Genomic DNA, 15,363 nt, shown 5'->3' with positions numbered 1-15,363 from the left:
TTTTCCTCAGAGAAAAAAATTAAGCACTTTGTTAACCCTCCTCTGAATTATTTTAAGAAAAAATAAAATCTTTGATTACTATTTGTGAACATAGAAAGTAAATCTTTGATCACAAGTTAGGGAGAACTATTTTACAAATAATTTCACTTCAAATACTCATACAGTAAATCAAGTATACAAACGCAGAATCCCTAAAGTAATTTGAAAACTTGTTTCAACACATGGAGGTTATTTGGGATTTTCTGATTTATAAGCCTTTCAGGTAGATTTTAAAAATTCAAGAAATGTACACAATTTTAAAGAACTAGGTGTGATTTCAGGCTCTTCCCAAAAGTTTGATTTTACAGATTTCTTACTAACGTAAATTTTCCTCGTCTTAATTTTAAGCATACGTTTAGTGATCTAAAGATGTAAAACCTAAAGCATAGCTTAAATGATTAAACACTAAAAGTTCAAAAGGAAAAAAAAAAAACTTTATAACGCCTTTGTAATGTGAATGGTAAGGACGCCAAACATAGACCAGACGCACCCTACTGTGACGGACAGCCATGTTTAAAGTGAAGGTAACTGCAGTATAAAGCACAGAAGCCACCGTCCTTCTCTGGTGAGTCACAGCAGTAGTAACTTAAGGAGGAACTCCCCGTGGTAACGAAGTGGAAAGGCAGTTTTCTTTCTCTCATCAAGGGGAAGCCTTCTGGAGGGGAAAAATGGTCAACAAAAACTCACCAGAGAAACTTAACAAATAGATTCACAAATTAAATCAGTTTAAGCCATACATTATACTCCTTTGTATTATTACCTTAACCAACGGGCAAGCAGGTCCATATAAAAGACATCGCTTTGACCTGCCTCTATTTCAAAGTAATCGCCTATCCCCTTACAGCTTTTTTGTTTTGTTTTTGGCGGCTGGGCGGTCTGGACCTTGGTGTTACCAGCGCCACCCTCTTACCAACTGAGCAAACCGGCCAGCTCCCCTTATAGCTTTCGAAATTCTCTAGACCTTTAGCTCTCACTGTTCACCCTTAAGCCTCACAGTGCCTGGCACTTAGCTGAAGTTCAACAAATCTTGGGTGAACTAAAGAGAACAGACAAAGAAATCTTGTTAAGTTGCTGTCCTGGGGGTGGTGAGGAAAGGCGCAGGATAAGGGAATTTCAGTTCTTCCCACGGTGAGTGAAGGCCAGTATCACCTTCATCACCCCCATCGTGCCTGGGACAATGATCTGTGGGTGACGAAGTCCCTCGCGAGCCTGCAGTGCTTCCGCTTGTGCAGTCATCTCCTTCCCCTCCCACTCAAACAATACCTTGGCCGCCTGCCAAACTTTGAGCAGCCGGCGACTGTGGCTGTTTATGGCCCGGAATGGGTGCTGCGAGAGGGTTGGGCCGCTCTAAGTGCTAGCAGAGGCCCACAGGAAGAAAAGAGACCCAGCTTTAAAACACTCCCTTCCTCCGCCCCTCCCTTTTGTCCCAGACACCAAAACAAACGAGCTGATACACGTGTCCCTATGACTCTTGTTTACTATCAAGACTGCGCTGCGCACGCACCTCTGGGATATGTAGTCCAACCGGTTCCTCCGGCCTACGGTTTCCCAGAGCTAACGCGAAAAGCTGAGACTACGAACCCACAATCCATTTCGGGGGCAAAGTTTGGCTCTGGTCCCCGGAGTCTCGGCAGCCGTCCAATCCAAAGCACTTCCTCTAGTGATTGACACGCTGCCTTCTCCAGTAAACACAACACGAAAGTCAATACATGCCCGCCCCCCGAGGAGGAGCACGGTATCACCCAATGGAAAAGGCGAATAATTGAATGGCAGCTTTACAGGCCAATAAAAGGACGAAAGAAATAGGCGGAGGCTCGGCCCCCGGGGGGTTGAGGGGAGGGGGAAGACGAAGCTTGAAAGACTTGGTAATGGCGACGGGTTTGGTAAGTAGGAAAGTTTCGGTTGAGGAGTAAGAGCAGCGGCGAGAGCAGTAAAGCGCGCCGGGGAGGCCGACGTCAGTCGAAGAGCGGGTACGCGAGCTGCTGGTGGTGTTGTCGCTGCCAGGGCGGTCCGCACCTGGGCTGACCGCACTCCTCGGCGGGTTTGTTGTCTTTCAGTTCGGGAAGGGGTGGGGGTGGGGGAGGGAGGGGCTGGAGCCTGAGGGTATCCGGCGGCCAGGGAGCTCGGGTCCGCGGTTCTCCTCGAAGAGCTATCCTCCAGGTGGGGGCAGTTAGCCGTCCGAGTACTGCTCGCGGCGAACCCACCGGATCGGCGCCTCTCGGAAGCTCACCTGGGCTTCACGGCTGCGGCGGCGGCGGCGCAAGGCGGTCGGGGCCCGGGAGGAGAGCGCTCGGGACAGGGTTGCGCTGTGGGTGGCCGGGCCGGGTGCGATGATGGGGCGGGAGAGGGCGGGGGTAGGGGCCGACGGGGCGCCGGGGCTGCCCAGGAAAGTTTGACTTCAACTCCCCGCTTGTGGGCGGAGGGTCGGAGGTTTGCCAGGGGTAGGGAGCCGGCTGAGGGTGGGGGGCCTCAGTGAGGCGCCGCCTCCTCCTGGGCCGAGAGGGGCTCAGGCAGAGCTGGGAAGCTCGCGGAGTCGCTGGGCCCCGGGGCTCATTGTTACGCAGTTCGAATGAATGGGCTCCGCGGCGCATGCGCGGTGGGGCTGAGCCGAGAGGAAAAACAAGCCTGGAGTCCAGGTTGCCGTCACATGATGGGGGGAGGGGAGGGGAACGCGATGAATGGCGAAAGAGGGTTGGGGGTGGACTTGGCGTGAACCGGGCGGCGCTGCTCTGTGTGACCCAGAGAGGAGGATTGGCAGGCGATTCCAGTCTCCGCCTTTAACCTATGCTGCTGCTGCAGGCAGATTGAAACAAAACAAAAAAGAATCCAGGCGAAGTCGACAGCCAAATTTTCGTGGCTTTAAATGCTGCTTGCTGTCTGGGAGGTTTCACTCTCGCTGTGCACTCCACTCTCTAGAGTTCATTCTTCGGGAGTTTTCAGCTAGAGTCGTTTGTAAAAGGGGCACTGACAGCAGAGCAATACTCAAAATATTTTGGCCCCGGTGCCACGGATGCCAGGACCGGAGGAGGGATTAAAAAAGAGATACTTCCCAATACTGGGAAGCGATGGAGTCCTGCCAACAATTCCGACGAAGTGCTGTAGATTTATTTCCCTCTGAATAGCAGTAACGGATGAGTCCTAAGAGCGGTTTTGAAATTAAAGTTATCTTTTAAGAACTGAATAATTTCAACATTTGTAAATATTTTTCTGTTGTTTTCCTGTTGACAATGATCTAAATCTGTATTCATTCTACTTTTGACTTTTTTGTTGTTGTTGTTTGGTTTTTTTTGCTGTCGTGTTTTGCTTTAGGATCATCTGTTCGGTTTCCTTATTTAAACCTAGTACTTGCTAGGTAGGCAGTATTTCACAAAGTTTTAAGAAAATTTGAATTATATTCAAAATAATTTAATCCACTCTTTAAGGTTTTTAAGCTATTTCCTACTTTTGAGGAAGCCATTAACCACTTTAAAGCAAAATATTCTAACTTGACTAATAAAATATAGAGTGAAATTTTGATTTCACTTTCTAGTTTCCATCTTGTTTAGTTTCATAAACTCAATTGCCTTTTCTTTTTGCGTGGAAAACCCTCTGTTCACTTCTCAAACTCCTATTACATACGTTAGTTAAAAGGATAACTTCCCCCAGGATTTCCCGCATACATGTATCCCAATCTTACATGCTTCATAGTGCATACCATTCAGACTTCAAACATAATACTGTCTCTTTAAGAGTTGTCTCTTCTGCTATATTTTAACTTCTTTACTCTTACTTAAATGACTTACTGCTCATTATGCAAGTGTCCGGTGAAGAAGGCATGTGGCATGGACTTAATGAAAGACTAAACTGCTATACCCTGAAGTTTCTTCAGGGTGAATTGCAAGCTGGTCTCTTGTATATCTGTTTGAAATGAAAATATCAGTACTTTTTTTCCAGCATAAATTATCATAAGACTTTTCTTTTAAATATGAAAGCAAATCTTTCCTTAGAATAGAAAAATAAATCACAGCAAATTAAAAAATCTTTAAAGCTGACAAACAACTGTATATCACACAATTCAGGAAAAATGACACATCATAATTATCTTGTCTATTTGCTGGACATTAGTGTATTCAAATTCTTTTCGATCTGCATTTATTGCATATTTCATATAATAATTTGTACTGTCGTTTCCTATAGAGAAAATAGAAAAACAATTTTTTCCCTCTAATATGGTTGACTGAATTTAGTTATGATAGTGGCTTAGAAAAGCTTTTTTTAACAAGTCAGTAACATGAAAATGTTTAGGATTACAATCAAGTTTAGGAAAATAAGTTTCATAATATGTATTTCAAGTTTTTTCATATAATGGCTCATCTTAAATACAATTTGAATTGACAGTATTCTTTTAAACTGTTTTGTGGATGGCTGCTTGTTAGTGGTATTATGGATCTTATGTTCATCACTGTTAGCATTTCATGTTGAATGAGCACGAAATCAGTAAGAACTTCTATAGATGTGATTGAGTCATGTTCAGCAAAGGCAAAGATGTGAGGTGTATCTTTTTATACTTTTGACAGTTCTGATAGGTAGATAGGTGCTAATCCCATTGACAGATAACAAAACTGAGGCATAGAGAGGTTCAATAGTTCAAAGCCATAAAGGTGGTAAGTGATATTATGCAGTAGCATATTTTAACAAAATCCCCTGTGGGGTTTTTGTTTTTGTTTTTGTTCTTATTATGGTAGCAAACTAGAGTTGTAGAAACATTTCTGTGAAATCTTTGAAGAAGTTTCATTGAAAATATTCTAAAAGAATGGCATTAAGGCCCTCCAACTGGTTTTTGGTGTTGAAAGTTGCATTTAGTATAGTTGGTTATGGAGATTTGATTCAGCTTGTAATTATGTAATCCATTTTAAATACCTCAATTCTTCCTGTCAGATATAAATTAATTGCAAATTACTTTCCCTTCACCCCCTTTTTCAAAACAATTTGAGTGTATATTCTGGGCTGGGTATGAAAGTCCTTCAAGATTAGGGGAGAGCATGTCCTACGTGAAATCCATAATGACCATGGAAAGGTAAGTGTTCAGGGAAGAATAGGTACTTGAAAGCATTAATCTAATCTCTTGTTATATACCTTTTGTCTGTTTTTTCCTTAGTTCTCCTCATAAAGAAAATGGCCCCATTCAGTCATCAGAGTTGTGTTTTCCTCATCCATAATAATATTTTGTTCACAGAGCTGTTTTGAGTTTTAAATAAAATTAGATGAAGTATGTGGGAAGGTGTTGCTTCGCCCTCCACAGATTTGTCACCCCACTTCCCCTGGGTGATGGAGCTGCAAAGGATTACTCAAAGTCCATCTCTTCTGAGCAGGAAGAGACATAGGTGGGGTTATAGTTTAACAATATAGGCTGGTAACTCTCAGTGAAACAAACCAGATGACATTCCATAAGAGAATTTAAGTGATCCACCAACAAAAGCTTGATCTCAGCGAACATTCCTTTCTTACAGCAATTTCTCAGTATCTTTACATATCAATTAGTAACTAGTCTGTCTTTGAGCCAGCAACCTTGCTGTGTTAGAATTCTTTATCTTACATCAGAGACTTTATAGCCTGAGGAAAGTCTCCTGTCCTTTGTAAGGTCAATATTTGAAACTGCAAGGCTTCGGAAAACCAGGCCCTGTGAAGTTCATTTGCTTTATGAATCCTCTGCAGGAAGGTATATGTAGGTAGGTAGGCACTTTGTAAAATCGTGCTTGTTTCCTTCTTTTTTATTCATTGAGACTTAGCTATTTCCAGTCCTTCCTTTCTCTTTTCCTCTTTCTAAGATTTTGTGGGAATTAGCTCAGAAAGGTTGCCTAACAAAAGCAATAGGGCCTTCCAATAAAATAAAATTTGTAATATTGAACATGATATTTCGAAGTCCAGCTGCTGGAGAATATTACTCTTCCCTTTGACAATCACTGTTCAGTGAAGAGATGACATGTGCAGTTAACTAAAATACAAGGCAAGCTGTGCTGAATCCTCCAATACCAAAGCAGTATACAAGAAAGCATGAACAATAGAGTTAGTTCTACCAGGATATAATTGAAAGAGGAGCTTGTTTATCAAAATGAATATCTAATTGGCATAATGTATGTAGGAGAGTATTTTTGAGTAGGACTCCCTGGTATTCCTTTACTGTATCAGAGGCCTTGCTTTCTTCCCCTAAAATAGTTTGACAGAAGAATAAGGGACAGTCCTCACTCATAAATGGGAGCTAAGAGAGAAAGAAGGATGGAAAGAAAGACCACAGTGGTGTGTGGAACTCTCAGATGGGAGAAAGCATACATAGGGTTTTGGGGTGGGCGGGGGCGGGGAGGAGAAGAAGGGAGTTCAGGGATCAATTGGGTGGGGGACATGGGGAATAACTGCAATTTTCAGTAATGAGCATTTTGATACTATTATCTGACCATCGTATCCTGGGTGCAGGTGGTGAAGGTCTGCTTTGTACCCCATGAATATTCATAATAAAATTAAAAAAAAAAAAAGAAGAGACAGAAAACTTATATTTGTACTAGGGTACTTCAAAAAGTTCATGGAGCTGGCCAGTTATTTCAGTTGGTTAGAGCGTGGTACAGATAGATAACAAGGTCTGGAGGGCGATCACTGTACTAGCCAGCCAGAAAAAAAAAAAAGGAAAAAAGAACAAACAAATTCATGGAAAGATTCATATTATCTTTTAATTCTACTTTTTGAAGTACCATTGTATATGGTTTTAAATTTTGTTTTCATGTACTTATTTACTACTTATGATAGCCTTGTGAGATAGATAAGTGGAGGTACTGTGAGGCTGAGGTTAAGCGACCTGCCCCAGGTTACGTGGCCAGCAAGAATGAAACTCAAGTCTCTTGTCTTTAAGTTTAGGTAGCCTTTTACTTTTCATTATGTTTACATTAGCAAAACCTTACATATCTCAAGACCAAACTTTTGATAGCCTTGAGCAATGAGAGGTGCACACACATAGAACTCAAGTTCAATTAATATTTATTTGGTCCCTTTTCTTATTTGTAGGTAGCTGTGTTTTGAAATGAAAATGTTTTTTCCAACTTCATTTAAGGAATGTTGTGATGGAATGATGGTAGGTGACTAAGACAAGGTCCTCAAGAAATGATAGAAGTTGCAAGGAGATGTTATTGTGTTGTAAATGGTGAATGTTGGACACTGCAGGACCTACTAATGGGAAAGAGAAATATCTAGCTGGGAAGAATGAGGAAACCAGAGAGCTCTGCAGAGGGAGGGGAAAGACCAGATAAAGTGCAGATGTGCTTCTGTGGATCTCAAGAACTGCCCTGTTCATACGCAAAGGATAGCTCTTAAGATATGTGTAGTACAACCTCTGAAATTCATAATAAAGGTAAAAAATGGGAAAGTTTTCAAGTTTCAAACTGCAGCTGGGGTTGACTTTGTAGCTAACATCTATATATGAAGCATAATAGAGGTGTTTATAGAAATTTTGAGTCATCAAGATAGGTTAATTATGTTCTGTATACTTAAGATGTGGGAAAGTTTCTATGGAAAGAGTTAAAATCTGCTATCTAAACTTAATATTAGCTGTTTAAAGAACTCATGTAGTATGGCTAGTTCCTTTTGTCTTAGGAGTTACTAAATAAGGAATCTACATTGATACTACCAATTACCTTTCCTTTTCTGAGAACTCTTGCAAAGGAAGCTGGAGACAGGTGGTTTGTAATAGAAATTGGGAATGTGATTTTTGTTTTTTAATACACCCTCCCTTAAATATGTTTCAGATGTTTCTGCATATGCATATGGTGTTTTAGTATGATTTGTATAGACTCAAAGAGAATGTTTTAAGGTATAGTTCTTTAATGGTTCTCCATTGTCTCATAATTGCTAATAATACTAGCCACTCTACATACATTAAAGGTTTACTTTGTGTTAGGCACTATTGTAAGTATTTTACATATCTCACTGGGTTTTTACAACAACCTGTGAGGTAGGAGCTTTTATTATTTTACAAACAAGGTATGAAGACTTTTCAGGGCACATAGCTAGTAAATGGCAAATCTGGTATATAAACTCAGTCAACCTGATTTCATAGTCCTTACTCTTCTTCAGAAACCCACCCCAAAATCCAATTTTCCTAAACTAGAATTGAAGATTCTGATTCTAAACTACCTTTCCATGTAGTGTCTTTATAGCCTTAGTATTCGTGACTGCACAACCCACAGGCCGTCCTACTTTCTGGTGATACTATAGTCTATGTTTTTCTGTTCTTCAGTACTTTGCCAGCTCTGTGAGTTTGCTCAAGTAAGTTTCTCATTGGTAGATGCCTTCCTTTTTTTACCCATTCATAGCCAAGCTCTGCTCTGTTGAACTATGGTCGTTTGCTTGTATCTTAACACTAAAGCATAGATTTCTTGAGATTCATGATTAATTGTTCATTGTTGAGGTCCAACATTTTAACTCTTATAATGCCTTGTACATAGGATGTATTAAATAAATGTGTGTATGTATATATATAGTTTTTGGTGGCTGGCCTATACAGGCATTTGAACCCTTGACCTTGGTGTTATCAGCTCCATGCTCTAACCAGGTGAGCTAACTAGCCAGACTATTTTTTTATTAAAAAGGAATTTAGCATGATTTTTAGCCCAGTGGTTCTCAACAGCCTATACCTGGGGTTCTTTTGAAAATAAACAAATATAAACCAGTGAACAAGGCTGTACCCCAAACCTAATAAACCAGATCCTCTGAGGGTGAGGCCTGGGCATCATTTTGTTTAAAGCAAACATAGGATTCTGTGTGGCACAAGGGTTGAGTTAATCACTGATTAAACTAAATTTGCTTGGTTTTTTTTTTTTTTTTTCAGGGAGAAGGTGGAGGCTCAGAATCAGGATTTGGTACTTGAGAAATAGATTTGTGTTACTAACCACATTTCCTTTAGCCATCAATTTTGGGGGAAATCATTATACCCCAGCAGATTTGCTTTAACTGTATACTAAGACTGATTAATCAGTACATTGTACTAAACTGAAGAAGTGTTAATTTCTTTTGAATGCCTCAAACATCTTTTAGGTAGATAAACTGTTAATTGCCTAAAGTAATGGCATAATACATGACTTTTATTGAGATCTGTTGGATGACTTGTCATAATATTTCCCAGAGAGGAAACTGCTGAAACCTTATAATGGTAACTGTTTCCAATAGCTATTCTATTTAGGACATTAAAAACCCAAAGTATATGTAATATTGCCTAATGTCAGTGTGGGGATAAAAAAATTTAAAAAGAGGTCATTTTACGTTTTTTTCTCTTTGTTTCAGTTCATCTTCTCAACTACTCTAGGAGGAGAGTAGGGCAGGTTCACAGTTGCAGATGAAGATGTTGAGTTAATGAGAAGCTCAGTCACTTAGGTCATATGCTTAGTAAGTGATCAAGCTATATCTAAACCTGTTTCCTTACATCTAACCCAGTGCCCTTTTTACTACACCATAATACATCTTACAATCAGTATTGAGCAAGGCTGTAAAGCAATGCCCAGGATAAGGGTCATTTTTGAGGGGTGCAGGCAGAAAGCATCCAAAATAGAATATTAGAAATTAAGGCAATGTGCAGTTTGGCCAAATGTGTCAAGAACCTTAAGAGGATGTTTAATTGCCATCCATATACTAATTTGTATCTAGGAATCTAAAATAATTAGATGTAAGCAAATACCTTTTTATATGAAAATATAAATCCACTGTTGTTTATAGAGGAGAGAAAAAACTGGGAATAACATGATCAGCAGTAGGAGGGGTAAGCGACTTTTGGGACAACCTTATCATGTATATTACTTAGGTCTTTGAAAAAAAATTAATGACTTGTAAAATGCTTATGAACTTATGTAAAGGAAAAAGGTATCAACTATATATAATATGAAGTGTGAAGAAAAAATACGATTGTGCATATTTGTGCATGTAAAAAGAGATTGTATTGTAATACCCCAAAACGTTCATAGTGTCTAAATCTGATTAGTGGGGTTAGAAGGAATCATTATATTCCTTTTTAAAAAATGCTTTTATGTGTGTGTGCAGTGATACTGTATATTTTATAGTCAGGAAAACATATTTTATAATCAAAAACATCATGAAGAAGCCTTTGTAGAACAATATTTATCAGTGTCACCAGTATTTATTGGTGATCATATCATGGCTTAGAAAGCTCTGGTATAGGGCCGAGCCCGTGGCGCACTCCGTAGAGTGCTGCGCTGGGAGCGCGGCGACGCTCCCGCCGCGGGTTCGGATCCTATATAGGAATGACCGGTGCGGCGACGCTCCCGCCGCGGGTTCGGATCCTATATAGGAATGACCGGTGCACTCACTGGCTGAGTGCCGGTCACGAAAAAACGACAAAAAAAAAAAAAGAAAGCTCTGGTATAAATATTAACATCTTTTCACTGCATTTTTGATGAGCCTGGGCTGGGGTACTTGACTTTTAGCAACTTTTAACAGCAGTATATTTTGTTTTTTTATTTTGAGGAAGAACTGTATATTGTTTAAAAAGTCAGAATTTTTTGTGTATTTCATATTAGTTCATTAGACCTTTTTATTAAAATGGAATTTGGAGAAGAGCCTAAGAAATCAAGAAATCTTTCTGCTGTTGTCACTCATGTTAACTAACTAATTTGATCATTGTCCAAAGGCTGGAGTATAAAAGGTATAACCACATTTCCTAACAAAACTTAGTTGCTAGACATTGCTGAGAAATTACTTAATTTATATTTTCTTCCTGTGATAACTTTGTAGGTTTGAGATGAAGGTAGATTTACTACTTGTTTTGCTGTATTTCCCGTAATTATTATTCATCTTCCTAGAAGTAATAGTCTACTCAGAATGACAGGTGTCTTCTTGTTATGGTTAGGACCCAGACTGTCATTGAGAAAACATAAGAACATTTTTATTTTTATGAGAATATATGGCCATTTTAAGAAACTTTCTTAAATGTTCTTCAAAGAATGTAATTTTCTTTGTGTGTTAAAATTCACATTCAGAATATGAGGAAGCAAAATAATAAACAGTTGTAAACAGAGATATTAAAATAGAATCTGCAAAAAAGAAAAAAATAGAATATTTCTCCAATCTTTTAATTTAATTGAGGAAAGTTTGTTAATTTTCTTTTGAATTTGAAGATACAAGTGAAAAAAAAGTTTCATTAGTCTCTATTTTCATCAGAAAGGAAAGTTAATTAGGTCAAAGAAATAAAAGTATATATAACTCTACTATTACTCTTTAGCAGAAAAGGCTTTTATAAATTCAAGATATTAATCCTTTGGGATTTAGGCATAATTTAATGCTGAGTACACAGTTGTAGGCCAAGATATTAAGGAGTCATCCTGGTGTAAAGGATTTGAAGGAGATAGAAATGGCAATGTACGGTTAAGTTAAAAATGCAAAACTGTGATGTCTCTGATTGATTTTATTCTTACGTAGTCTCCAAATTGCATGACTTGACATTTTTTCTTATATTATTTTTATTTTAAGTCGGAGCACCATAACATGGTGTGGGAAGTGAAGACAAATCAGATGCCTAATGCAGTACAGAAACTCCTGCTGGTAATGGACAAGAGAGCTTCAGGAATGAATGACTCATTGGAGTTGCTACAGTGTAATGAGAATTTGCCATCCTCACCTGGATATAACTCCTGTGATGAGCACATGGAGCTTGGTAAACAAAATTAAAAGTTATTTAGGAATCTCACCAAGATTCAGATTAATTTTTATATTTTGCCAGCTTCTCCACTTACCATGACTGGCTAAAAACATATGTGAAGTTCTTGTATATCAGGAATTTTCAACATTCTCCTTTTATTGCTTTAAAAATATTACTTAAAACTAACATGAGTTTGGGCTATTCATGGTTATCACAGAGACTCATTTTCAAATTATTAAATTAAACTGCTTTAATTTGTGTAAAGATTGGACTATTAATATTAAACACCAGAGAAAACCCTGCTGTGAGGCTTTTCAAAAGATGTTACTTTTGAAACATCCTCCCAGTGATCTCAGTACAATTAAGCTTAACCACTCTTCATGGCTAATTTTTTGGTATGATGGAGAAATTACAGTGGACTCTTGAAACTTGAGGATCTGATATTTGTAGTTGTCACTGTTGCTGAGCTGTTCCAGAGATGTGACGTGTAGACATGTATAGGTTTGTTGAGGTATGATTTTGAATGAGGCTGGCGTTCAAGAGTAAATAGCTAATGAGTGACCTTGGCTTCTCAGCTTGGCTTCGTCCCCAGTTAATATGCAGTTTTCCTTAATGTGCATAAAAACCCTGAGTAGGAGATATGACTTATCCTCATTTTACAAATGATGAAATGGAGGAGATTATGTATTACACTAATGTTTGGGAATTTGGAGATCCTGAAAGTTTTGGGACATAACCTGTTGTATGCCAAAGATTTTCTGGGCCCTACTGTTCATTGGGTAGTGGTTACTGTTGAGCAAGGAATACCATTTTGATCAGGTAGTTGATTCTCCACCATCACATTTTAGGTTTTCTGAGGAAATCAGGAACTTGGGGGAGTCAAAAACTTGCCCCTTTCTACCTATGACTTCAATTAAAAGTAGTTAATTTTCTGAACTTGAAAGAAACGAACCCTTTACACTAAATAAAGAAATGGTGGTTAAAGGAAGAGTGTTGACAATGAAGGAAGGGATACAGCCACATCAGCATGAGAATTGTGGGTAGAATTTTCTTAAATTAGGGTGGTGCTTTGGAACTCTGGTTGCTTCATGAGTGGAGATATCTTCTAGTCAGTTTTGTGAATAGATATCCTGAATCAGTACTTTTAATTGAGACATTTCAGTTTTAGTAGACTATTCTGGAATATTTGCTTGAATAGAAATTATATGTACTTTTATGGTGACATTTAGGATACTAGAAATTTTCTTGACTTGCATATTTAAGGAACCCAGTGGATCTGTAGAGTTTGTAGGTATGTATTTCACAGAAAGGAGGTGTTTTTTTAAGGTCTGCAAGACTCTTTTTCCCCCTCCTTTATTTATTTTTTATAATTTGATTTTATAATTTTATATAATTTTAAAATTATATAATTTTTATATTTAATTTTTATAATTTATTTTTTATAATTTATAGACTTTCAGTTCCTCAAGACAGAAGACTAAAAATACTACCCAAGTACCACTCATGTCCACACCAACTTGTAGTGTTCATAGTGTTTGAGTAGTATTTCTTGTCTTCTCTCATGGGGAGCAGAAAGTCTATCATGAGCTATGTTTTGGGAAAGCACTTACAGGAAAAAATAACCAATAAATATTACTGGTTCCAGAATTTCTTAGTAAAAATACTTTAACAAAGAGTTGTGTAAGTGGTACCTAAAATTTTATACTGTGATCTATATTCTCATTTTTGCAAGTTGTTGCAGTATTCTGTATATCAGGTTAATAAAGTATGTAAATAATAAATACATATATGCACACATAGAATTCCTTTTTCCTCATTAACATGTTAATATAAAAATATCTCAGTGGCGTATGGATCTGTCCCAGGTGAGGCACAAAAAGCTGGGGTGGGGGTTAGCAGAAAACACAGACTGAACCTTGTTTTTCCAGTGTGTGAACAGTTGTGGTAATTACATAGTTTAGATAGTGAAGTCATTACTACATTTACATTTATTTGCTGGGTTAACTTTTTCTGTTAGGCTCTGTTGACCCGTAAATGTACAAGGTCTCATTTTTAAGTTGAAAGTTGTTTCATTCAAGAAAACATTTTGAATTTCATTTTGAGTTTATGATTTTCCTCACAAAATCAGTTAGCTAAATTTGAGGACTTCTCTTCTAACTGCAGTTTAATACTGTTTCTTGTATTAGTAATTTCCTTTTTGTAATTTTGAGTGTGCTTATTTGCAGATGACCTTCCTGAACTTCAGGCTGTTCAAAGTGATCCTACCCAATCTGCCATGTACCAGCTAAATTCAGATGTTTCACATCAAGAATATTCAAGACCATCTTGGAACCAAAATACCTCAGACATATCAGAAAATACTTACCGTGAAAATGAGGTGGATTGGCTAACAGAATTAGCAAATATTGCCACCAGTCCACAAAGTCCACTTATGCAGTGCTCATTTTACAACAGGTAGGATCATTGATTATATTTCTATTTAAAACTTCTATCAACTTCTATCATTACAAAAAGCTATTATTTAAAGTTCTTCTAGTTTTAAAAGTAAAATGCTATTAACCGTCTAGCGGACGATTAAATTAGAATTTAGGTGAAATCATTAGAATTAAGCTCCTTGTCTTACAATGATCAAAGATTTATTTCACTTAATACCATGATTTTATATTTTGAGAGTTAGATAAAGGTGATATGAGAACAGAGTAAAAAATACTTACAAATGTTTAAAAGTCATCAAAAAGTAAATTAGACCGAGAAATACTTTTACTATGCGTTTCTGCTTATAGAAATGAAAGTTGTATTTGTTTAAAGAACCATAGTTATAATAAATATTATATTTTAAACTTCTGTCAACCTCAAGTTTGATTTCTTTTGGGCTAGGTTTATTTTTTCTACAGCGTGTGTGGCCTTTTGTTATTTGTTTGCTAATTCTAAAATTTGCTAGTATTAAAATCTTGAATTTATAAAACTAGACTCCCGTTGGTAAAAATCACTGTTTCATATATCCAAACCAGAGTTTAGGAAAATCAGTTTTGTGCTGTGAAATTATGGAAGCTTCCAACTAATATTCCTAGGGACATTTCATTATTTATCCCTAAAAAGTCATGGACACGTGATAGTTTGTAAGAGAGAAAAAGGCCCAGGTTTGCACTCCTGTGGGTGAAAACTGATACACCAGTGTTCATACTTGATGATGTAGTAAAAACTCTGAATTTTGGTAGTGGTCCTAAGTTAGTGTAATGCTTTGCCAAAGAATAAACTTAGGTATGAAATCTCAGTTTTCTTTCAACCCATTAAGTTATACTGCTTTTCTTCTATTTGGCAGCATATTGGTCTTGATTAGAGCAAATTCAATTTAGTTAACTTCAGTTTAATTCCATGTAAACTTTACAGGAAAAAAAACTTCTCTTTCACAGTGTTATTTTCTTAATAGTCCTAGTTTTCATGGTAATTTTAATAGTCAAGAAGCTAAAAATTATTTTATAGTTTTTTTTTTTTTTTTTTTTTTTTAAAGATGACCGGAAAGGGGATCTTAACCCTTGACTTGGTGTTGTGAGCACCACGCTCAGCCAGTGAGCGAACCGGCCATCCGTATATGGGATCCGAACCCGGGGCCTTGGTGTTCTCAGTACCACACTCTCCCGAGTGAGCCACGGGCC

At 37.9% G+C, this 15,363-nt stretch overlaps 1 protein-coding gene across 6 annotated transcripts in view; it reads left to right on the top strand.

The window, feature by feature from the left end:
- The first annotated feature begins 1,852 nt into the window (after positions 1-1,852).
- Positions 1,853-15,363, top strand: part of HBP1 (HMG-box transcription factor 1) — a 31,452-nt gene continuing 17,941 nt past the window's right edge. Inside the window, exons 1-4 of one of the 6 annotated variants that reach the window (XM_063098588.1) lie at positions 1,889-2,009; positions 9,343-9,444; positions 11,539-11,722; positions 13,933-14,161. In XM_063098588.1, coding sequence (XP_062954658.1) covers positions 11,554-11,722; positions 13,933-14,161 — 398 coding nt within the window. In that variant the 5' untranslated portion in view covers positions 1,889-2,009; positions 9,343-9,444; positions 11,539-11,553. Of the gene's footprint in view, positions 2,081-9,342; positions 9,445-11,538; positions 11,723-13,932; positions 14,162-15,363 lie in introns of all 6 variants that reach the window. The other 5 variants (XM_063098589.1, XM_063098585.1, XM_063098586.1 and 2 more) reach the window with 5 other exon arrangements.

The sequence above is a fragment of the Cynocephalus volans genome, chromosome 6 (assembly GCF_027409185.1).
Source record: "Cynocephalus volans isolate mCynVol1 chromosome 6, mCynVol1.pri, whole genome shotgun sequence".
In the NCBI taxonomy this organism is placed as follows: domain Eukaryota; kingdom Metazoa; phylum Chordata; class Mammalia; order Dermoptera; family Cynocephalidae; genus Cynocephalus; species Cynocephalus volans.
The sequence above is the reverse complement of the archived record's forward strand: the minus strand, read 5'-3'. Positions and strand labels throughout refer to the sequence as shown.